The sequence below is a fragment of the Crinia signifera genome, chromosome 2 (assembly GCF_055691185.1).
Source record: "Crinia signifera chromosome 2, ASM5569118v1, whole genome shotgun sequence".
NCBI lineage: Eukaryota > Metazoa > Chordata > Amphibia > Anura > Myobatrachidae > Crinia > Crinia signifera.
In genome coordinates, this window is record NC_139218.1 from 173,957,427 (window position 1) to 173,983,735 (window position 26,309).

The window sequence follows — 26,309 nt, forward strand, 5'->3', positions numbered from 1 at the left end:
TTCACCCTGGCCATAACTTGTTTGATATTCCATCAGGTAGACGCTTCAGGTCCATCCCTGCCAAGTCATCAAGAACCACAGAAAGCTTCTTCCCGATAGTTTTAACTATTGAACAATGTTCTCTAATACCCCTTTCACATTGCACTTGTAAGCCAGTATATTGCCATTTTTTGCATTTTGAAACAGTACCAGCTGCAATGTGAAAGGTCCCCAGTCAATTTACCGGTTACAGAATACTGGCATTTGAAAAGTTTTAAAAGCAGGATCCTACACGGTTCTGACCTGTTTCTCCTGCAGTCTGAAGGGCCCAGAACCGGTTTGAACTACACACGATAATCTGCACAAGGGTCATTGGTTGTCTCTCTGCATGTTGTCACTGCCCACAAGCAGGAATTGCACAATAGAGTTTTATTGCAAAGAAAGCATTTTTTTTATGGGTGAAACAGGTTGAATGTGAAAGTTACAAAAACGGTATGTAAACAGTAATATACTGGTTACAACATGCAATGTGAAGGGGTTTAACTCGCTTTTGACCCGTTTTATGAAACGTTTACAAAAATGGGTTGAAAGCAGGGTTGCAATGTGAAAGCAGTATAAGATACTGCTAATCTAAACACCTAACTGCTCTGTCTAACCTTGCAAATCATAACATGTGAATTGTCATTTGTATGCACAGCTGATGCCATGTATGTATGTCCTGTCATCCCTCTTGTGCCATGCTTGAAGCTGCACTGTATCCACAAAAAAATCCTAGTATACGAGAGTATACATGGCCAATAAAGTGATTCTGATTATGTATTTTTAATTGAATCTTCAAAAAAAGATGTTCAAAAACTTAATGTGTTAAATGTAACTTTGTGCTAATACAGTATCCTTGTTAACTGTTTAAAGGCTGAGCTCCATACAGGATGTTTGCCTCTGATACACAGCACTGCCCTGCAAGGAGAGAAGCTGCATCGGGTGTTTCACTATGTTCTAGATAACCTGGTAAATGTCATGAATGGATATTGTTTTCCAGAGCCTTACTTCAGCAGCAAGGTAATTAGCTTTTTATGCACTAGTGAAACAGAAAAATCCCATCTTTGAATGCTTTTGGATCTATTCAAATATTAAAAGAAAGTAATAGAAAATGATTGGACACTTGGGGCCAAATGTAATAGGGTGTGAGAATCAGATGAGAGATTTTCTGAAGAGTTTCCCCATTTTCTTAAAGCAGCAATACTGATAAAACAGATTGCCATGTAATTGATTGTTGCCTTAAATTTTTTTTGGAAAACTCTCCCAAAAACTCTCACTTTCTGATTCTCACAGCCTATTACATTTAAACATTGATATGTGTGACATGGAAAACGTTGGGCAGTATTCAATGAAAAAAATTCGCGGTGCATGGCGAGAGATTTTTTCTCTCGCCGTGTTCCGGAGGGCTCGCTGCCTCTCCTGCTCGCTCTATTCAACGTGGTTAAGACTCGCCGCGAGTGGCGGCGAGTCTTAACCCCTGCAGCGGATGAGCGTCCGCGGCAGGGAGCTGACAGGGAGCCGACAGGGAGCCGTGGGACGGTGGCATCCAGGGAGATTAAAGTCTCCCTGGATGCCCCAGAAGATATGTGGAGGGGAGGGGGCTCCCCGGGACCCAGGCAGCACAAGCTGCCCCCCCCCCCTATAGTCAGCGGGGGGACCCAGTGTTCACTGCACCCGATCGTGCATATTTAATGATCGGATGCAGTGAATATATGAATATCTAATGAGCGGCTCGAGCGCTCCGGCCCCCTGCTGGCTGCTCGGTGTAAAAAAAAAATTAAAAAATATATATTTTTTTAAAATTAAATATATATTCATGTGCTATAAGCACATGAATAAAAATAACATGCCCCTTCTCAGAAAAAAAACCTGATTTTTTTACACCAAAATTAAAAAAACAACCTTTTAGTTTAAAAGTTAGCTTTCCAGCTCTCCATGAAAAGATGGAGAATTGCTACACGGCGAGAGACGGCAAAAATCACTTAAAAAGACGGCAAATATTTCACATTGAATAGGTTTGCTCGCTTTTGGAGAGCAAAATTCTCCGTCCAAGGCGAAAAAAGCACAAATTCGCCATAAAACAGGGCGAATTTTTCTCATTGAATACTGCCCGTTGAAAATGCAAACAAATGTTTTCGGATCATTATTTAGTTTTTCTACTTTAACAAAATAAAAAAGACAATACATAAAGTATATTTGTACTTTTGGCAGCTAAAAGATTATGTGGAAAGACTGATGAAAACCCTCCGGGATCCATCTCTTCCTCTTCTGGAGCTTCAGGACATTATGACAAGTGTATCAGGGCGTATTCCACCAAATGTGGAGAAATCAATCAAGAAAGAGATGGCACAATATGCCAGCAACATTACATCTGTCTTGTGCCAGTTCCCAAGCCAACAGGTAAAGTTGTTTTTATAAAACAATCTTGTAATGTCTATTAAAATCTCAGCATTGTTCCTTTTTTAGTTCTCTGTATGCACGGTCTCATAGAATTTTATGACTTTTACAACCTGACACTACTCCTCGTCCACCATTGGTCTTGAACTGAAATATTTTGTCATCGTTTAAAAAAACAAAAAATATGTTACCAAGCTCCCACAGCCTGGATACAGTACAAAATATACATCTCTTCAGGTTCATTCATATTGATGGTAAAAAGAAAATGTTTTTAAACCTTGATGATTGTGATTTAATGCAGTCTTTTTGAAAGCAGTAAAGAGAACACGTGGTTTGGGGTTTACAATCTGTAGCAATGCCCTTTCCTTTTCTTAAGCAACTGTAAAATAAAATTGCTCAATAGATGGCTAATTAGTCCCAACAACCTACGCAGCCAACCTTATAACCAAAAGCTGACAATCTACTATTAGAGATGTTCCCATTCCAAACTGGAATGAAGAAGGTCACCACACTAACACAGCCATCAAATTTCTCCAGGTTACCTGTCAATAGATTTATTGGGCACAATGTAATAAGGTAAAAAAAAAAAAAAAAACAGGGCCCTTCTGAGTGATATCTTTTAAATTCTCATTTGATGTGTATGGGGCTTTACAGTTAATTTATAATTATATCTTAAATTTTTTTAAATTCTTTATTTTAAAACTAGATAATTATCTATTTGATCAAATAGTCCAACATATTCCCAATACACCTCATTACATTTGTAATTAAACCCACTTCTGTCATAGATTGGAAAAGGGCACAGGCCCATAATCCTTAAATTCTGTTTTCATCCTGCGGAAAGTGCAAAAGACCTTGTAACGCCTCACTGTTGCCGTTGCTAATTTAGCCCTATTGTAGAGGACATTTGGCCACACATTATTAGTTTGGAAATCATATACTGTATAAAGTTTTTGGATAAATCACAGTTGTGTTATCCTCAACCAGGGCTGCCATCAGAAATGTTGGGGCCCGGGACAGATGATATAGGCAGGGCCCCTTATTGCTATCCCTGAACTACCAGAACCCCCCCCCCTCCCCAAAACAAACAAACAAAAACAACAACCTAAAGCCCCATACACATTAGAGCAGTGGTTCTCAAACTGTGGGTCCTGACCCTAAAGTGGGTCCCGACCTGCTCAGCACGGGGTTGCGAATACAGCCGATAGGGGTGTGCTTGCGTGTCGTTAGTGATGAGCAGGAAGTCGCATTGCTAACGGTATTGAGGGCACAGGAAAGGGAAGGGCTAGGGGGGTTCAGGGCAGAGATGGCAGGGCTAGGGGGCACAGGATGGAAGGTTGGACTAGGGGGGGGGGGGCACAGGGCATGGAAGGCCGGGCTAGGGGGGGCACAGGGCAGGGAAGGTGGGGCTAAGGGGGCACAGGGCAGAGAAGGCAGGTCTAGGGTGGCACATGGCAGGGAAGGCTGTAAGAGGTCATTGTACAGAAGTGTTTGTTTTTTACCAGGTACTTCAGCCTACTTAGCTAATCCCCCTCCCCCTAAAAAGTTACCTACCAGGCTCTTGCTGCCATTGCCGCTCCTCCTGCAGCAGAGATGACCTGAAGCCTGCAGGCAAACACACACAACTCTTCCCAGTTGTGCTTTGCAGGAGGCAAACTCACACACACAGCATTGCAGTTATGGAGAGAGAAGGGGGGGAGGAAACTGAGATTGGCTGGGAATGCTCTCTCTTCCCTCTGCAATCTGCTGCTGCTGTCATCCCATTTCTGGTGGTGTCATTCTGCTGGGGCAGGGAATAATATGCTTCAGCGTCCAGCCCACACAGTAGCAGAAGGCAGCTGTATCTCACTCTCACTGTGCCTCCCCCACCCTTGGAACCCGACTGTAGGTAATCCCGCCCCCTTCTATTAAAGCAGCTGCTGATCATGCAGCTGATAGTGCTGTTGGTGCTGCTTTGATTTTGGATTGGGAATGGCTCTGCTGCTGAGACAGGAGGAATCCAGTGCTGCTCCCTCCATGAGACTCTCTTCGGAAGGAGCTGCTGCCTGCTACACCAGCACCCTTGGCCAATTTCTGCCAAGCAGTTTCCCCTAGCGTATGGAGAGAAATTGGAGGTGGGGAATAGGAGGAACCGTCTAACGGTCTCCTGTGCTGCGACCATAAACCGAGTGTGAGACCAGGAGTCCCGGCCCCCGCAGCTGCAGCAGCAAAGTACTTAAAGATATTTTTGCAGGTATAAAAACATCTGCAATCTGAGGGGCCCTCTATGAGCCTGGGGCCTGGGACTACAGTACCCGCGGCACCCCCTTGATGGTGGCCCTGTCCTCAACTAATAATGGTAACCTATACTTTCAAATCTAGCTACAACTACTTGTAGTAAAGGCATCCACTCCATTTTTTTCTGTACAGCTATTTAATATGCCAACACCATCTCAAGGAGGATGTAGAAATATTTAATTCGACAACTCTTAATAAATACCTTAAATATATTTAGCCATATTAAGTTACTCTGTAATAAAATAAGATGGTTTTTCACTTCTCATTATTAATTAGACATTGTGGGTTAAATGTAATAGGATGAGAGATTCAGAAAGTGAGAGCTTTGGTAAGAAATCTCCAGGTTTTTTGAAGCGGCAATCATTTTTACTGTAAAATCAAACTGTTTTTTTTACTAAATCTCTCACTTTCTGAATCTCTCATCCTATTAAATTTCACCCCTTACCTCCATTCTAATGAGATTACTTATGTTCATCATTTGCAAAAAGTACATTGTACATATTTATCATTAGGCTGAGGTCTGGGCTCCCAAAATAGTAATTATTTTTCTATTTTTTTGTTCAGATTGCAAATATATTGGACAGTCATGCAGCTACATTGAACCGTAAATCTGAACGTGAGGTTTTCTTCATGAACACACAGAGCATTGTGCAACTGGTGCAAAGGTGAGATGTTAACTGAACAATGAAGTGCTAAAAATCATTCTTTCATGGTAAAAGAGTGTTTGTTCAAGGGGTTTACATTTGGTTGCTTTTTAATATCAGATAATACACATTTTTTAGACTTGTGTATGTGGGATTTTTTTAGGCTGCAAAGGTATATATTTTTTTTTATTAAACTCCAACCATTCCAGGTATCCCTTCCCAAAAGTTTCACTTGTCTTTTGGAAGGTGTTTATTGAACAGTAGAATCCTTGACCCACATCTAACATGGAACCCTGTTAGGCTCTGAGATTTGCATGGGAAGCTGTGTTTAGTTGTGTATTTGTAAAATATTTTTCATAACACTTCCATGTGCTATTGTCTGTTTTCTTTATTACGAAAATCGTTTTACGGTAAAATAAAACTTCATTGGGTAGCAGTATGTTAGATTATACTGTAGTTTGCAAAGACATTTAACAATATCACTAGTGCTAGAATGCTCTTTTAAATGCAGAACGGTCATTTTATACCCTACAGGGTTTGGTTAATTTATATACATTTGTGGTCACATACAGGGCTGCCAAGAGAAATCCTGAGCCCCGGTACAAAAATTACCCGGGGCCCCCACGGAGGGCGCTCCACGCACATTCCGCCGGCGCTGACTCCCCCATGCCACCGTCAGTCTGCGGCGGGAGCTTACTGAGTTTCAGTTATTGCATTGCCTCTCTCTCTCTATACACACCAGGGCTCGCTAAAGTTCTTTAAAATGTAGGATACAGAATGAAAGTGTAGAGCCGGTAATAGGGTCAGTGCGCTTAAAAAATTTCACCGTAATGCCTATTACACATGTCAAACACCCATTACAGAATATACCACATGCCATAATGCCCAGTACACATTATGCCACACACTGAAATACCTGTCACTTATTTTACCACACAGCATAATTCCCGTAATGCCCATTACTCATTATGATACACATTGTAATGCCTATTACATATAATACCACAGGCCATAATTACATATTATGCCACATATAGTATGTTATGCTTAACTACATGCTCATTGCTATGGGTTTCATGCTTGATGCTAGGGGTTATCATGCTCTGCCAGGAGTTATTATGCTTATTGCCATGAGTTTGCATGCTCTGCCAGGAGTTACATGCTCTTCCAGGAGTTAACATGCTAATTGCCATGAGGTTAACATGCTAGTTGCCATTGAGCTACAGGCTCTGTCAGGAGTTATATGCTCTGCCAGGGGTTAATATGCTCATTGCCATGGGGTTAATATGCTCTGCCAGAGGCAATGAGGAGGTGCCAAGTTCTGTAGCAGCAACTGCCACACTGAGGGGGTCAACAGGGGCAGGAGGACTACATCACTGCGCTGACACATCCACAGCTTCCCAGTACTGGGGCCGCGGCTTTACCGCATATGGCAGGCCCCGGCGTCGGAGAGCGGAACGCGATTGTCCACTATGTATGGCCTCCTTAGGCAGGAGCTCAGACACACTGCCGCTGTGTCCTATGGGCACCGGAGCAGTTGCCGAGCAAAAGCAGAGTGCAGGACCTCACACAGACCTATATATCTATATATATAAGAAAAAGTATATATGTGTGGGCAGCGCTGTCAGTTCATAAAGTCCACAATTGGGTCCAGCAAAGTAGAATAACCTTTTGACAAGGTATCTTTTAAAGTCACCAGAGTCTGTTTGTTAAAGACTGCAGCTCCCTTTAGGCACAGAAACAGCATCCAGGGTCAGGATGAATTGGACATCTAAAATACACAGAAGGAAAAAGGGGCGCTCTATGGTGCATGTAAACGATTTTTAATATGAGGAAAGCACTCAAATATCAGATAAAAGCCAGTGCTCGTACCAGTAGAAAAACGGCTGTGGGCTGGTTACCACAAGATATAGTCATAAATACCCGGGGCACACTGCTCCTGAAGTGAGGTCCGCTTGCACAGAGATGAGGAGAACCGAGGGCGCTGGATTGCACCGCCGGGAAACCAAACCAGGGCTTGGGGAGACACACGCCAGTCGGGGCGGCCGGGATCAGCAAGACGCGGGTATCACAGGCCACGCCCTAACGCGTTTCGTCAGAGACTTCATCAGAGGGCGTGGCTCTGTGAATACCCGAGTGGGATATAACTGCGCTCTCCTCCAATGAGGTGGTCGCGCGTCATATACCATCATACATCAGGAGCAGCGCGCATCGGGCTTACACTGACAAACATTTAAAAATACATATATATGTATAACACAGGATACAATCCTGTTACAATTTGAAAAGTGCTAGTATTCTTATAAAAACACTTAGTGTATGGCTAAAAAACAAATAAAACCATTATCCAGATAATTAATGTACACAATTAATCACACAATTAATCACTGGGAGGCACACAATTATAGACACAAGATTTCAAAATTATAAAGTTATAACCATGATTTCATCAAAATCTTGCCGATATTAAATGCATTTAGGCAACAATAATCACAAATTCATAACGATATATAAAAAATGTATAAAAAATGTACAAAACATGTACAAAACATGTAAAAAACATGTTAAACACATATAAAGCACGACCGAGAACCATACAACATGAGACATATATAAGGATAATCATTGGTTAATGAACGGTGTCACCTCATAACCTTCGTTCATTCCATACGGTACCAATGTATTTAAGGTAAGTATCCAGTAAGTCTCACGTCGTATAAGCAATTTATCCCTATCTCCACCACGTACTGGGGATGGAATGTGTCCAATTGCTCTAATCAGAACTCCACTAGGGTCTTTATTGTGGAATTCATTAAAGTGTCGCGGGACACTATGATTAGTGACACCATTCTTGATATTGCGTAGGTGTTCAAGGGCCCTGATCTTAAAGGGCCTCTTTGTCTTACCCACGTAATGCATATCGCAGGTGCAAGAAAGTACATAAACCACGTAGGTAGAGTTGCAATTCAAGAAGTGATTGGTTTTAATTTTCAGCAATTTGGGGTTCAATAAATCAGAGTCACGTGGGATGTGCTTGCACACTTTGCAATGACTGCATGGAAAGCAACCGTTCAGTTCCATAAAGGTAGCAGAGGGAGGTTTTATTTTGATCTCCTGCAATTGGCTCTTGGATATCAAATTCTTGAGGGTCTTGGCTTTCTTAAATACAACATGAGGATAGGTGGGGAGCCAATCCTTCATTATAGGATCCAATTGAAGGATATGCCAATTTTTCTCAAGTATCTGTTTGATCTCTCGATCATTATCGTTATATTGGGTAACAAATAAACAGTCCCCACCAAATTTCTTATTCACCCCAGGGTCAGGTTGTTTATATTCCAAGAGATTAGAGCGATCTAGTGCTCTGGCTCTATCTCTAGCCCTGATCACAACATTGTCAGGATACCCTCTCTCATTAAACCTCTGGGTATATACACTGGCTTGAGAGTCAAATAGGGAAACATCGGAACAATTACGTCTCAGACGGACAAATTGTGAGAATGGAATGTTTTGTTTCCAATTCTTCAAATGACAGCTTTCAAATTGCAGGTAGCTATTACAATCAACAGGTTTAAAAAATGTTGAGGTTTCAATAAACCTTTTTTCGGGATAGTTTTCCACGCTCAGAAACAAGTCAAGGAACTCGATGTGCTTTTCATTAAAATTTGACGTAAACTTCAAATTATAAGAGTTGCCATTTATATTCGACACAAAAGCATTAAAAGATAATACATCACCCCTCCACACTATAATGATGTCATCGATATATCTTTTGAACATAACAATGTTTCTCATGACATCGGGGGTGAGTGTACTACTTTCCCAGTCTACCATGTAGAGATTAGCCAGACTTGGGGCACAGATCGTCCCCATCGCCGTGCCCCAAGTCTGGAGGTACCAAGTACCCAGGAACTCAAAATAATTATGCTTAAGCACAAACATCAAAACATCGCAAATAAAAATAATTTTGGATTCTGAAAGAGTACTATTAGCTCTTAGTACCCTTTCTACAACTTCAACACCATCTTTGTGTGGAATAGCTGTATACAACGATGAAACATCGATGGTGCCAAAGCACAAACCATCGTCCCATTCCACACCATGAAGTATTTGTAGCATATGTGTGGAATCCTTAACATAGGTTTCCAACAATGGGACAAACTGCTTGATGTAGGAATCTACAAACTCCGATAGTCGAGAAGTCAGTGACCCAATTCCTGCCACAATCGGTCGTCCTGGTGGGCGATTCTTATCCTTATGTAATTTCGGAAGGTGGTAGAATGTGGCAAGATTGGGTGTTGTGTTATATAAGTATCGGTACTCTTTACTTAGTGCGGCGCCCATCGCGGGTACATTAATGTATGGCCGCGACGCGACCGACGCGATGCCCGCGATTTCCCATTGAAACCAATGTTAAACAGGGAAATCGTGTCGGTCGCGTCGCGGCCGCACATAAATGCACCTGCGATGCCCGCGACGCGATGCTCACGATTTCCCATAGGGAACAATGTTAAAAGTCGCGATGGACCCGATTTTAGTGTTAAATGGCTCAATCAACCCGATTTTGCCATAGGAATCAATGTTAAATGGGCCACAGAGCCCATTAACCCTTAAATGTCCCCCCAAATTTTTAACGCCACCCCACGATCCACGCCAACCCGAAGCGTGGCGAGCGCAGCGAGCCCGCGAGGGGCGGCGGTACGCGTCCTCCGACCTTTTCATGCCCTACTATCCACGTCGGCGTGGTGTGAGAATATAATAGTGTGGCGAGCGCAGCGAGCCACCGAGCCCGAAGCGTGGCGAGCGCAGCGGATACCTTCACAGGTAGACGCGTCCCCTCGCGGGCTTCACAGGTGTCCGTGGCGACCCGGACACCTGTGAAGCCCGCGAGGGGACGCGTCTACCTGTGAAGGTATCCGCGTCCCCTCGCGGGGCTCGCTGCGCTCGCCACGCTTCGGGCTCGGTGGCTCGCTGCGCTCGCCACACTATTATATTCTCACACCACGCCGACGTGGATAGTAGGGCATGAAAAGGTCGGAGGACGCGTACCGCCGCCCCTCGCGGGCTCGCTGCGCTCGCCACGCTTCGGGTTGGCGTGGATCGTGGGGTGGCGTTAAAAATTTGGGGGGACATTTAACGGTTCATTGGCCCTATTTGGGCTGTGTGGCCCATTTTACATTGATTTATATGCCAAAATCGGGTCCATTGAGGCATTTAAGTGTCAAATCGCGGTCAATCAGGCTTTTTAACATTGTTTCCTATGGGAAAATCGCGGTGATCGCGGTCATCGCGGGCATCGCGACCATCCAATTTTACCCGCGATGCCCGCGATTACCGCGATCACCGCGATTTTTACCCGCGATGACCACGATTTTGATCGGCGGCGCCGTTCTAGGTAAAGAGTACCTAAGTATCTATACTCATCAAGGTTTATAGATTTATCAATAAACCCTCGATTTAACAGGACCTCTAGTTCCCTTAGATACATTTGTGTGGGATCTCCTGCAAGTTTTTTATAAGATACATGGTTAGATAATAAATTGTGTGCCTCTTCAATATAAGCATCGCGATCTAAGATAGCAATGCCCCCCCCCTTGTCCGCGTTTTTAATTACTACAGACGTATCCTCCATGAGATCTTTAAGTGCACGTCTCTCCTTAAACGTAAGATTAGAGCACTTCTTTTGAGTAGTATTAGTTTTATCAATTTTATCAAAGTCTTTCCTAACAAGCTCTGAAAACATTTCTAGATATGGACCCCGGGATTCAACCGGGTAAAATGTTGATTTCAGTTTAAGGCCCGAATTTTGATCCTGGGTCAAGACTATATTAGAGGGAGGATCCACAGTGTCTTTTTTAAGAAAATGGCGTTTTAATGTCATTTTCCTTACAAATAAATTTAAGTCTACTTGTAAGTCGACTTTATTAGGTAAAGCCGACGGGGCGAATGACAACCCCTTTTGAAGCAGGGATTTCTCATAACCAGTAAGAACTTTCTTTGAGAGATTATAAATCCCTATTTTTCAAGGTCAGAGATTATCTGACCATGTATCTTATAAAAAACTTGCAGGAGATCCCACACAAATGTATCTAAGGGAACTAGAGGTCCTGTTAAATCGAGGGTTGATTGATAAATCTATAAACCTTGATGAGTATAGATACTTATATAACACAACACCCAATCTTGCCACATTCTACCACCTTCCGAAATTACATAAGGATAAGAATCGCCCACCAGGACGACCGATTGTGGCAGGAATTGGGTCACTGACTTCTCGACTATCGGAGTTTGTAGATTCCTACATCAAGCAGTTTGTCCCATTGTTGGAAACCTATGTTAAGGATTCCACACATATGCTACAAATACTTCATGGTGTGGAATGGGACGATGGTTTGCGCTTTGGCACCATCGATGTTTCATCTTTGTATACAGCTATTCCACACAAAGATGGTGTTGAAGTTGTAGAAAGGGTACTAAGAGCTAATAGTACTCTTTCAGAATCCAAAATTATTTTTATTTGCGATGTTTTGATGTTTGTGCTTAAGCATAATTATTTTGAGTTCCTGGGTACTTGGTACCTCCAGACTTGGGGCATGGCGATGGGGACGATCTGTGCCCCAAGTCTGGCTAATCTCTACATGGGAGACTGGGAAAGTATTACACTCTGACCGATGTCATGAGAAACATCGTTATGTTCAAAAGATATATCGATGACATCATTATAGTGTGGAGGGGTGATGTATCATCTTTTAATGCTTTTGTGTCGAATATAAATGGCAACTCTTATAATTTGAAGTTTACATCAAATTTTAATGAAAAGCACATCGAGTTCCTTGACTTGTTTCTGAGTGTGGAAAACTATCCCGAAAAAAGGTTTATTGAAACCTCAACATTTTTTAAACCTGTTGATTGTAATAGCTACCTGCAATTTGAAAGCTGTCATTTGAAGAATTGGAAACAAAACATTCCATTCTCACAATTTGTCCGTCTGAGACGTAATTATTCCGATGTTTCCCTATTTGACTCTCAAGCCAGTGTATATACCCAGAGGTTTAATGAGAGAGGGTATCCTGACAATGTTGTGATCAGGGCTAGAGATAGAGCCAGAGCACTAGATCGCTCTAATCTCTTGGAATATAAACAACCTGACCCTGGGGTGAATAAGAAATTTGGTGGGGACTGTTTATTTGTTACCCAATATAACGATAATGATCGAGAGATCAAACAGATACTTGAGAAAAATTGGCATATCCTTCAATTGGATCCTATAATGAAGGATTGGCTCCCCACCAATCCTCATGTTGTATTTAAGAAAGCCAAGACCCTCAAGAATTTGATATCCAAGAGCCAATTGCAGGAGATCAGAATAAAACCTCCCTCTGCTACCTTTATGGAACTGAAGGGTTGCTTTCCATGCAGTCATTGCAAAGTGTGCAAGCACATCCCACGTGGCTCTGATTTATTGAACCCCAAATTGCTGAAAATTAAAACCAATCACTTCTTGAATTGCAACTCTACCTACGTGGTTTATGTACTTTCTTGCACCTGCGATATGCATTACGTGGGTAAGACAAAGAGGCCCTTTAAGATCAGGGCCCTTGAACACCTACGCAATATCAAGAATGGTGTCGCTAATCATAATGTCCCACGACACTTTAATGAATTCCACAATAAAGACCCTAGTGGAGTTCTGATTAGAGCAATTGGACACATTCCATCCCCAGTACGTGGTGGAGATAGGGATAAATTGCTTATACGATGTGAGACTTACTGGATACTTACCTTAAATACATTGGTACCGTATGGAATGAACGAAGGTTATGAGGTGACACCGTTCATTAACCAATGATTATCCTTATATATGTCTCATGTTGTATGGTTCTCGGTCGTGCTTTATATGTGTTTAACATGTTTTTTACATGTTTTGTACATTTTTTACATTTTTTATACATTTTTTATATATCGTTATGAATTTGTGATTATTGTTGCCTAAATGCATTTAATATCGGCAAGATTTTGATGAAATCATGGTTATAACTTTATAATTTTGAAATCTTGTGTCTATAATTGTGTGCCTCCCAGTGATTAATTGTGTGATTAATTGTGTACATTAATTATCTGGATAATGGCTTTATTTGTTTTTTAGCCATACACTAAGTGTTTTTGGTACTTGTTTCCTAGCACGGCCACAACGATTTAGATCGTTGTGGTCGGAAGATAAAAAATCGGATCGATCGCATCGCATGCGATTTGGTCGCATGCGATGCGACCGATCCGACCGACCGATTTTTCACCCGATTTTTTTTTTTTTTCACCTGATTATTTTCAATTGCCCCCCCAAATGTTACTAAGTGGGCTAGACCCCACGATAGACGTCAACCCGAAGCGTGGCGAGCGCAGCGAGCCCGCGAGGGGCGGCGGTGCACGTCCTCTGACCTTTTCATTCCCCTACTATCCACGTCGGCGTGGAGTTGAGAATAGAATAGTGTGGCGAGCGCAGCGAGCCACCGAGCCCGAAGCGTGGCGAGCATAACTTCACAGGTATACGCGTCCCCTCGCGGGGCTCGCTGCGCTCGCCACGCTTCGGGCTCGGTGGCTCGCTGCGCTCGCCACACTATTCTATTCTCACTCCACGCCCTAGTGGATAGTAGGGGAATGAAAAGGTCGGAGGACGCGCACCGCCGCCCCTCGCGGGCTCGCTGCGCTCGCCACGCTTCGGGTTGACGTCTATCGTGGGGTCATGGCGGGCACATAAAAAATGTGAAATGGGTCATATTGGCCCATTTCACCTTTTTTTATCATTTTTCCCTATGTGAGATGGACTTAATCAAGTCCATCTCATCTTGTGCCATTATAATGGCACAAGACCGACGCGATCCTCCCGATTTCAATGTTAAAAGATTTTTTAACATTGAAGTCTATGGAAAAATCTGGTCAATCGGTCGGTCGCATCGCGGCCGATTTTAATTGGTCGCGACCGACCGATTGACCCGATTTCTGTCATTCAAAGGGAAATAATTGTAAAAAATCAGCCACATCGTGAGGATCGTGTCCCTTAATTAAGAGCCACGATCACTCACGATTGTGGCCGTTCTAGGAAACAAGTACCGTGTTTTTATAAGAATACTAGCACTTTTCAAATTGTAACAGGATTGTATCCTGTGTTATACATATATATGTATTTTTAAATGTTTGTCAGTGTAAGCCCGATGCGCGCTGCTCCTGATGTATGATGGTATATGACGCGCGACCACCTCATTGGAGGAGAGCGCAGTTATATTCCACTCGGGTATTCACAGAGCCACGCCCTCTGACGAAGTCTCTGACGAAACGCGTTAGGGCGTGGCCTGTGATACCCGCGTCTTGCTGATCCCGGCCGCCCCGACTGGCGTGTGTCTCCCCAAGCCCTGGTTTGGTTTCCCGGCGATGCAATCCAGCGCCCTCGGTTCTCCTCATCTCTGTGCAAGCGGACCTCACTTCAGGAGCGGTGTGCCCCGGGTATTTATGACTATATCTTGTGGTAACCAGCCCACAGCCGTTTTTCTACTGGTACGAGCACTGGCTTTTATCTGATATTTGAGTGCTTTCCTCATATTAAAAATCGTTTACATGCACCATAGAGCGCCCCTTTTTCCTTCTGTGTATTTTAGATATCTATATATTTTTTTTTATCTATCTATATATATATATATATATATATATATATATATATATATATATATATATATATATATATATATTGTTGAGGAGGCACTCCTAAATAAACCCTTAGTGGACTGAGGCGGAGTATAAATAAAGTAGAACCGGTGCCCTCCTGGAAGTGTTGCAGCGGCTGCTGGCGATATGGACAGGGGGTTGGCGGCACTCGGAATAATAATAGACACCACACGGGGGTTGACCGACGTTTCTGTGCCCAGCGGCACTTTTATCAAGGTGCAGGAATATATATATATAGAGATATATATAAATATATACATTTATATATATATATATATATATATATATATGTAGATATATACCTATAGATCTATATCTATCTATATATCTATATATATATATATATATAGATATGTATATATATATATATATATAGATATATATATATATGTGTATGCATTGGTCATAGAATCTATATGCAAAAAGGCAAAAAAAAGATTCTTACAGTCAGCTTTGGCAAAAGCTCAGCTGGAGCTCGACCTCAGCCTCTCATCTTCTACTCTCTACATGGTATCCAGTCCTAGGCATTCGCATCCCCCGGCAGGCGGCAGGAGCTGGCTGCTGCAGCTTCTGCAGGAAGACACAGACAGACTCGTGAGATCATCATCTCGCGAGAGTGTCACTCTGCAGAGGTCCGCAGCGGCGGTGGACTGAATGCTGCTGCCGCCGCTGCAGCTCCCGACGTCAGAAGAAAATGAGTGAGGACCCTGCCTCCAGGTCCTTCATACCCGGCACCCGGCCGCTCCCGCCGCCGCTATACAGCTGCTCACAGACCTGGGCACACCCCCAATGCTTTATTAAGTAAATAAAAAAAAAATTAAAAGTGTGTGTGTATGTCTGGACCCTTGCCCCAGTAAAATGTGCCCGCCCCCCTCCCCTTTCGGCGGCCCTGGTCACATATATTATAAATTACAGTTAAGTGAATTGGGTCTAGAAACACACCAACAAATAGTTCTGGCTGCAGTGTGCAGTATTCATTCATTTGTGGCAGAATACTCTGTGTATATGGTTGCTTAGAACATTTTATTTTATTTTATAGAAGCTTTTAAATCATGCTATGGTTGCTATTCGTAAATTGCAGATTGCAAAGTTTTGAAGCCTATTTCGACATTTTTGGGTTTTTTTTGCTTATTGCTGTATCTGGAGCCTTAAGTAGTAGAAGCAAAAAAACTACACTTCCTAGCATACTTATTGTAGATATATATTTCGGCAGAGACAGCATATCTCCACATGAGAGTAATGTGGAGGATCCAGACCAGGTTTTGGAGCAGTAGTAGAAACAAGGTTGGGTAATCAGCACCTGTGATTTCCGATGTAAGTATTTTCAGGGCAAAGGTTAAAAGCTCTTCGTCAGAGTTGAAGTGTTGACCCTTAATGTGCTCATAAGTAAAATGCACTGTTATAAGCTACCGTGTACAGTACTTGAGTAAATGTGGCAAGCACACATCAAACAAATAAGTTCTCTGTGAAAGGTCTTTTTTTTTATCATTTGAAATAACAAGTGCTTTTATACCTTTTGACATTTCTTGTTAATGTGATTCTATTTTAATTTTATCAGGTACCGGAGTGGCATTAGAGGTCACATGAAAGCTGTAGTCATGGATTTGCTTCGACAGTATTTAAAAGTGGAAACACAGTTTCAGCATGGTATGTCTTTTTTGTTTACAGATTACATTACAGAACAATGATGTAGCTTTAGGGCCTCACTTAGCTATTGATATATTTTGCTTCCAGGTTATACACATGAAAATTCTTAGGTAAAATCTGCCAATAAATACAGCAGGATTTGCAGCCCCTCACCGAAGTAAAACCTGCCACTCAAAGGGATTGCCTTATAGTGGTAACGACTTCCCAATGTAAGAACTCCCTGCGAGACAGCCAGACAGGCAGTAACAGGAGGAGTTTTTTTCTGGTATGCATGCATAATATTAAAATGCATATATTTAACACTCGATAAATAGCATTCTTTTCCATCCCTATAGATTATAAACTTGCGAGCAGGGCCTTCCTACTGGTTTGACAGTCTGTAACTACCCAGTTTGTTTTATCCCTATTTTTAATTGTAAAGCACAACCGAACTTGCTGCACTATATAAGAAACTATAACATTATATGAGTCCCTAGGTTAGCTTTTGCAGTGATTTCCCCAAATAATTACTTAAAATATCTAAAGAGATTAGAATGGCTAAATACTGCTTACAACCAACCTTCATGAGTACTTTTGTAATACAACACGTTTCTACACACCGCAAAGCACTTAACCATATAATGCATTGGGCGGTATTCAATGAGGCTGATTCGCCAGGTTTTTATGGCGATTTTGTGCTGTAAGGCGAATTTCTGACTAAAACGGTGAATCACCATATTCAATGACCAGTTGGCGAATACATTTCAAGGTTTTTTTCGCAATCGCTATCTTTTTATGGTGAAGTGGAAGGTAAACTTTTAAAATAAAGTGTTTTGTTTTTTACAATTTTTTTACAAAAAATCAGGAATTTTATTCTGAGGAGGGGCATGTTATTTTTATTCATGTGCTGTAAGCACATGAATATATATTTAATAAAAAAAATATATATATATATATTTTTTTTTTACACAGCCAGCAGGGGGACGGAGCTGAGCCGCTCATTAGATATTCATATATTCACTTCACCCGATCATTACATATTCATGAATGTAGGCATGAATGTGTAGTGAATATACCCGGTCCCCTGCTGGCACCCCTGGGGGGCAGTCTGTGCTGCCTGGCACCCGGGGAGCCCACCTCGCCCCCACAAACGTTCTGGGGCAGGCAGGGAGACTTCCATCTCCCTGCCTGCCACCGTCCTCAGGCTACCTGCGGCGTCCGCCGCAGGAGCTCAAATTCGCCAGTCAGGGGCAGCGAGCCCCTGACTCGTTGAATACCGGAGCCGGCGAGGCTCCGGAACGCAGCGAGCAGTGGCGAATGTGCAGCGAATCCTAAACAGGATTGGCTGCACGTGAATACCGCCCATTGTTTTTCAACCCCTGTGCCGTGGCACACTAGTGTGCCTTGAGCTGTTCTCAAGTTTGCCCCCTGATCTAGAGATGCCCAAACCAGTTTACAGCCACCACCGGTTTAATTTTTGTTTACTGGTCTCTTCTTTTCATATAAAGGGCCAATGTATTTTATTTTTGTTACCTGTGGGGACCAGTATGATTGATTTTTTTAGATGGGGGCCTATAGTTTTTGTTTTTCCCTGTGGGGACCAATGTGTTTTGCCCTGTGGGGGTCTCATGGTGTGCCTTGGCAACTTTAAAATCTTATTTAGTGTGCCGCAAGGTAAAACGGTTGAAAATCACTGATATAATGTGATGTTGGAAACCACTGGAGGCTATATCTACTCTGGACTACAGTATACAGCTAGAAATGGAAAGGAAAAGTGATATTTTCAAAATAGGGCGTATTGGTGCTTGTATTTCTTAAAGAAGTTGGGTGAAAATGTAATAGGGTGAGTGAATCAGAAAGTGAGAGATCTTCAGGGGTTTTTTGTAAATGATTGACACTTGAAATTTCTTACAAAATCTCTCACTTTCTGATTCTCTCACCTTTACATTTCACCCTTTATTTCAGTACAGGATTCTATATGGTGCACTGCTGCCATCTTGTGGTGAAATTTGATAATAGCTATGTGTAGTGTTGTTCTCTTAACATCATAAAGTTTATTCTATAGCTTGCATAGAATGTATTTAATTACTCCCCATAGAAGTGAATATTTGGCCATAAAATGTACCAAAACAATAGCATGGTCTCGGTCTACATTAGGCAGATCAAAAGAGCTTAGTCTAATTTTAATGAATGCAAACATTCTTTAATATGTACATTACCCAAATGCACTGGAAAAGGAAAATTCTTCTATAAATCAGTGTCTCTGGGAGGAAGCATGTACAGTATTAGCAACTTATTTTACTTTACTTTACATAAACCCACTACTTCTTTTAGGTCCATTTATTGTGCCCTATAAAAGTAGTAACTGAAATAGTATTCATCTCAAAGCATGCATACTTTAATGTAAACATTTCATTTCGTACTATGTAATGTACTTGACATTGTAGAGCTCATTATACAATCCTGTATTTTATTTCAGTATGATTATCTGGTGCCCCAACACACAACTGCTGTAATGTTCTATGTTGATGATTGTATTTTTGTATGTTTTATATATTTATTATGTAGAATATTTATAAAAGTGCAAATACAACTAATGTGACTTCCAAAAATATATACTTGTTTTTCTGTGTTGATCCAAACCAAAACGCACTATAATAAATGCTTATCTGAACCAGTTTTTGCAAAACTACTGTGATTTCCTTCTGTACCAAAACAAAGGAATATGTCAATTTACTATTCAAAAAGGAATTAAGAGGATCATTTTGTACCATAAAATAATTATTGACACTACGGGATAAATTTACTAAAGCTTCCAAAAATGTCCAGTCAGATTCTGTCAGATCATTTTCTAAGATGTAACCGAGAAATTAAAGACAAAATCTCATTGGTTGCTATGGACCACATCACCTCTTTTCTTTTTTTAGTAAATGTACCCCTAGTAGTATGATCTGCACAATGTCAGTGGATCAACAAGATAATTATATGGGGCATTTGTGTGACCTATCGAAATATATCGATTAGACAGACATGCCACAGACTATCCAGTATGTCCATCCGATGCAATATTTTGAAGAGCCAAGTTAGCCACATCTGGCAGTATATACAGTGTTGCAGCCAACCAAATTACTCCCCTGTACTTTCCCAGATATCATGGGGCCATACACTGTTACAGTGATATCTGAGGGACGTGAGGCTGTCAAATGTTTATTAGCCTTACAGGCTATTATGTGTCATTGTATGCACACCATAACAAATGCATATACAATGTACAATATACATAAAAACCATAAAAGATTATTCACTATTATTGTTGATACAGGAAGGTCTACATTTTCCAACACTAATATTGGGACAAACTGTTAAAGTCGAGTTGCACACACGCCATTTTAGGATAGTATGGCCGCCATTTTGGTTCGCGGAGTTGCGCTAATAAAGTTTCCATACCCGAGTCTGTGTGACAAAGTGGACCAGAAGCGTAGCCATACTATTACACATAAATTCATAAGAACATACTGACACTAAATAAAATATAGTTAAAGGTTTAGAACGCCACACATCGCTTAGTTAGCATTTGCATACATCTGTCTGTATAGTGTTTAGTACCGTTCCGTTCCGTTTCTTATGCGCAGAATTCCGGTCATTGCGAATATTTCGCAATACACACGGCCCGATAGTTATGGACATAATCCATATTCCCAAGACAGTTTCTGTTGAAAAGTATATAACAAAGGAATCTACTAAAACCGGTTTTGACTGTTATTTACAATTCCTGACGACGATACCGACAAACAAAGGACTCCTAAAGTTCACTCCCCTGCACCTAGTCAAACCAGGTGCATCACCTAACCCCCCCAATCACAGTGGACCTGACATACGATCTCTGACCAATAGGAATGGCCTTTGACCTCCCCCTTCTGACCCTATAAGATAGGTGACCCAGGGCGGCCTCGGTCACTTCGGCACATCTTCCTTTCCCTGACCATTGACCGGACTATGTTCAAGCCTGAACATAGTGAGCTCCGACCGGACTGCGCTGCGCTATTTCCCCTGAAGGTAACATTCGTATTCCCCTTTTTATGTGATGTGGCTGATTATGATTGTATCCTGTATCTGTTTTCTTCCTTTAGTAGAGCCTGATTATTATATTATTCATTGTTAGTCTATTGTATCACTTGTTATACCTGTATTTTCTATTTCTGTAACCCCCTTTTGTCCATTAGGGACTTAAATACATCTTTTTACGGAGTTCTTATCTCCTTACTTTAATACAGTGGTTGTGTCTGTTTATTCGCACATAGCGATAAGGTATATTACGGACACTGTCCTTGAAGGTATATTCGCAGATTAGAGTCAGATTACTGCGAAAGGATCTCTTATTAAGGTATTAGTTCTTTGGTGTAAAATACACAATAAAGGTATGCTACGCTGCACTACGTTTTGTTCGCACGTAGCTAGGTATAAAGGGTACGCAGGTTACGGACATATTACGTAAACTGCGCTTTTCACTTATTGTTTCTTTGGTCATATTTAATCGCCATTAACAAAACATTCTATCTAGCTGTGCATTTCAATTCAACATAACCTACTGTATTATATTTGAACAATACAGTATAATACCTAGTTATACATATTTTGGCTATTATTGTATTTTAGATTCAATTATGTTTACTGACATGTTTGTTGGCAAAAAGTCACCAGTATGTCATTTTTATCCTGCAGGTCATTATGACAAGTGTGTCTTTACCCTCCGGGAAGAGAATAAAAGTGATCTTACCATGGTCCTGAACTACATCTTCTCACATGCTCAGGTCACCAAGAAGAACCTCTTAATTACAATGCTGATTGTAAGTTCCCTTTTTTTTTTTTACTCTGAAGTAGGTTTTGAGCATTGAGTTTTAAGGCCGTTTAGATAACGTGTCTGCATAACAGAACATTTTAAGATGAATATGTATGCAGGGGCGCCAATAGGTTCCCTGGGCAAAGGTAAATGGAGGGGGCTTGGTCAGTGCAGGGAGGGGTGCCAGCCAACCCTCTCCAATAAATATTGGTAGTATCTAAAAGATAGCAGGCCAATATGCTTAACTGTATGCGATAATAGCAAGATCTTCCGCATGCCCAGTGATCCAGCCCAGGGGTGGGGGAATGAAGGCTCATGCGCAGTACAGAACTGGCGCTGGTAAGGAGAGCCCATGGGCTGAAGACATAACGTCTCCTTATCTGCATTAGGTAGAATAATACATTTGGGGGGTATGGGAACCCATATTTACAGAATGTAAATTGAATTTTGATACATCCTCCCCAAAGTGTTATGGCACACAGTGTGTCCTTATTCCCCCAAAATAATTTGATTTCTTCACTTCACAGTGCAATTAAATGATATGCTGCGTGACTATACTCTGTGTGCAGCTGTAACTGAATAAGAAATTATTTGTTAAAGTTGTTACCATAAAAACACTAGCGTAGCATTTTGCATGCAGTTACAGCTGCAGTTGCACACAGAATATACTGTAGTCATGTAATGGAAAAGTGCACGAACTTGCAATTGCGCTCATGGCAAAGCATGACGAGAAGGACTGTTTAAAGTGAGTGCAGCAAAGATGAGGTAGGACACTTCTGTATGTTTCTGCTTAAACACATGGTTTGAGCAAGCCGACAACAGTTTGTGGAAATAATCTGGAACCTGGTAATTCTTCACTGCAGCTTATCAGATGTCTGCACAAATGCCTATTACTGTTTTCTTATGTCTTATAATGAACCTATTTCCATCTATTTATTATCTGGCTAGTCATTCTAAGCAGAATTGCCGATATCTGCTGTGTCATGTTCAATAAAGGATAATATACAGTATGGTGTGCCCAAGTGAAAAGGAGACTTTTGCTGTGTTTGTGGATAGATGGTGTGGGTTTTTTTTCCAGTTGCGCATGTGTACTGAGCGGATTCACTTCAGTTTCTTCATTTCTGGAAAGGAATGGCCCCCCAGCACGCCCATCTGCCCGCCTATTCTGTACACAGTAGCCAATCGCTGGCTCTGTGTACAGTCAATTGAATCAGTGGGGGGATTTGTCATCTCTGCCATGGCCGCACCCGTGCTGTGGCTGACTCGCCTCCAGTGCTTAGTCAGTGGGCAGTGGCAGGCAGCAGCATGTCAGTTTGTCGAGCGGGTACCGGTGCCCACACAGACCCCACTGCTGCTTGCTCCCCCAAGCAGCTGCTTGGGCTGCCTTACAGTAGTTACACCACTGACAACATGCACCTACCTTAGCCATGGCGAGTCCTTGGTTCTTTTCGCATTTTGCTTCATAACGCCAACACCAGAGTATGGTGCACCGTGCAAGACACTGCTCTCCGTACACCGCCTTCATCCTGCGATAAATTTCTGAAGCATGCTCGCCTTCTATGCAAAGAAATTGTATAACAGCTCATTGCACTGATCTGGAGGAAACATCATGCGTCCAACCGGGCAGAACAACTTTTCAGGATTAAAGAAACTCGTTAAATACACATGCACAAATGGAAAAAAAACGCCATGCCATCTATTGGCAAGCACATTAACCCACTACAATTAGATACAAAGCCGCTCCAGTAAAAGTCTCATTTTCATTTGGGCACAATTTATAGCACAAAACTGTATAAATCAGCGTCCACTATCTATGTCAATTGATCACTAATGCCAATAGGCGCTCGCGGTCCAGCAGCCACCAGTTGATTGGCTGCTGGACCGCAAGTGCCTATTGGCTAGCGGACCAGCGGGAGATGTGAATTTTAAATAGCACCACGGCTCCCGTACACAATGGGGAGCCGGGAACTAGCGGGGGAGATGGAGTGGTGCAGCAGACGAGAGTGCATGGGAGCGGGCGAGCTGGCGGTGCCGGCACGGCTCCGGAGCCATGATATCTTCCAGCGCTCTGGAAAGAGCCGTTATGCTGCAATAACACAGAGGATCAAGGAAATCTGTGTGTTCTCGCCCAATTCAGTAGGGATGCTTAGGCATCGTGGCTAATTAAAAAAGCCTCAAACAAGCTTACTACCTTGTGATCAGCAATTGCAGGTAAAAGGAGATACCCTTTAGTGTGCCTTGGGAACACATATATATATATATATATATATATATATATATATATAAACAGATATCGGCAGCGGCACTCAGTATAAAAGAAAAGTCGACACAACGCCGTGTAGACGCCAACGTTTCAACGCTTTAATTGCGTTTTCGTCAGGGCAGCCCTGACGAAAACGCGATTAAAGCGTTGAAACGTTGGCGTCTACACGGCGTTGTGTCGACTTTTCTTTTATACTGAGTGCCGCTGCCGATATCTGTTTGTATCAAGCCCGCTTACGCTGACTGTGGAAGGCACCGGGAAAGTAAACCCATGTATGCAGTGAGTGCCGGAGCTACCAAGAAACGCTCTATATATATATATATATATATATATATATATATATATATATATATATATATATATATATATATATATATATATATATATATATATTTATTAGTAAGCCCGCTCAAAGCAAAAGCTTTGAAAGCTAGTCTGATATCATGTCCCCCTTTGTTTGTGCAGTGAGTGAAAGAAAGAGATGTATATATGTGTGTGTGTGTGTGTGTATGTATGTATGTATGTATGTATGTATATATATATATATATATATATATATATATATATATATATATACACACAGTATATATAGAAAAGTCACTATGGCAGCACACCTCCGATGAGGAATACTTGCTTCGGTGCCAGCCGACCGTACCCTCGTGGAGGTAAGTAATACAACAAATGAAGCAAGGCAGCACTCGGATGAAAAGAAGACAGGGACGCAGTCTGCAATCAAACGTTTACGATGTATTCACTCCTACACGCCGGTTCCCATCCGTCCACGACATCCCGAACGCCATAATGCGGAAATGGATCATAGAGGGGCGGAAGCTGTTAGGCACTATGCGTGACTGACACGCTGGTGAACCGCAAACTGCTAGTTGCCGTGGCAACCTTCCGGGAGATAGAGTCCCGTTGTGTAGGCTGGTCAGTGTGACGCGGGCGGCAGAGACATGAAAGAAACATTGATATTCAAAAAACTGGTGCATCGTAAGAAACAAGTGTTAGATTGTACAGTAATGCTCCTGGGCACAGTGGGTCTAATTGAAACTATAAATGTTCAATGGTGCTAAATGACTGTTTTTATAGCAGAGAAAACCGCTGTGCTAGATACGATATATACAATTAAAAGGTGAAGCATATATACTGTGAAGAATCTGTAATGAAATATATAATTAAAAAGTGTTTCCAGCATTAAGTGTGGGAAACAGGGCCATATTCTGGTTGTGACTGATAAGTCCTCATCCAACTCTGTTGCAAGAAGCCATTTGTGGTTCCCAGGAGCTAAGACACCCCGCCACTTTGTGGACATTTCGTCTTTTTGGTGACTCAAGGACACTTTTCACATCACTTCACCAGCACTCAGAGGCGTAGCTAGGGTGGAGCCGGCGGAGCACCTGCTCCGGGCGCAGACATGACACCTGGCGCCGGAGCTCTGCCGCCGGCTCCCTCGCCCTGCTCGCCCGTTCCCCACTGTCCCCGGCATCAGTCAGTGAGAGAGACTTCCTGTTTGCGTCTCTCTGCTGACCTCTGTAGCCTGGGAGACCAAAGAGCAGGCAGCGTGTACGGAAGGCTGCACAGACAGGGGAGAGTGAGACCAACATGATTTACTGTATGACAACTACCACGGAGCATAAGTATTATCAATCTCTATATATTAACACAGCGCTGTTTTAAAATTTCATGTATGGATGTCCGTTACATCCAGCATTTACTACTTGGAGAGAGCGTGGTGTGGGTGTTTGTTAACATTTTATGGCTGCAGGATCAAATTTCCGAGACGATCTTCAAGGCTGACTTAGGAACACACTGCTGCCTAATAATTAACCCATTCTCCGCCAGCATAATTGTATTAACACTTTAACCAAAAGTGCTTCTATTGCTGGAAAAGCACCAAGTTGCTGGTAAACTTTATGGATGTATTAACCCACTGCTGACTGAATCAAATTTACTAACCAATATACTGTATGCGGTCAGAATGGATTTCTAATTCAGCATACTGTATTTATTTTCTTAGTTTGCTTTCATAACCATGCTACTGTACATGCCTGAGACTAATAAGAGTTTGCAGTCCAGCAACCAATCAGAAGCAGCATTGGCTGCTGGACTGCGAGCGGTTAGCAGTCCAGCGGGAGACTTGAGCTCTGGCTCAGGCGGGCACAGCGGGGAGCTGGGCAGGCTTGGCAACGAGCAAGGTCAGTCCCCCTTGGCAACGAGCATGAAGCCCCTGGCATAGAGCATGAAGTTCCTAGCAATGAGGATTTAGGGAAGTGGCACTTATGAGACAAATGTGTAATGGGCATTATGGTTTGTTATATAGCATGTAATGGGCTTACGGTTTGTTATATAGTATGTAATGGGCATTACGGTGTGTTATATAGTATGTAATGGGCATCATGTGTGGCCTTATGAGTAATTGGCATTACGGCATGTGGCTTTATGTGTAATGGGTATTACAAAGTTTGCTAAAAAGTGCAATGGGCATTAAGGTGTGTAGTATAATGTCAGGTCGCGCCCCCTTTTCGCC

General features: G+C 42.2%; 1 protein-coding gene across 1 annotated transcript in view; it reads left to right on the forward strand.

Moving 5' to 3' along the window:
- ACACA (acetyl-CoA carboxylase alpha) overlaps positions 1–26,309 on the forward strand; it is a 551,747-nt gene that overhangs the window by 65,513 nt on the left and 459,925 nt on the right. The window contains exons 9-13 of the mRNA XM_083173207.1: positions 892–1,038; positions 2,230–2,418; positions 5,257–5,357; positions 16,612–16,700; positions 21,402–21,526. Coding sequence (XP_083029333.1) covers positions 892–1,038; positions 2,230–2,418; positions 5,257–5,357; positions 16,612–16,700; positions 21,402–21,526 — 651 coding nt within the window. The remainder of the gene's footprint in view (positions 1–891; positions 1,039–2,229; positions 2,419–5,256; positions 5,358–16,611; positions 16,701–21,401; positions 21,527–26,309) is intronic.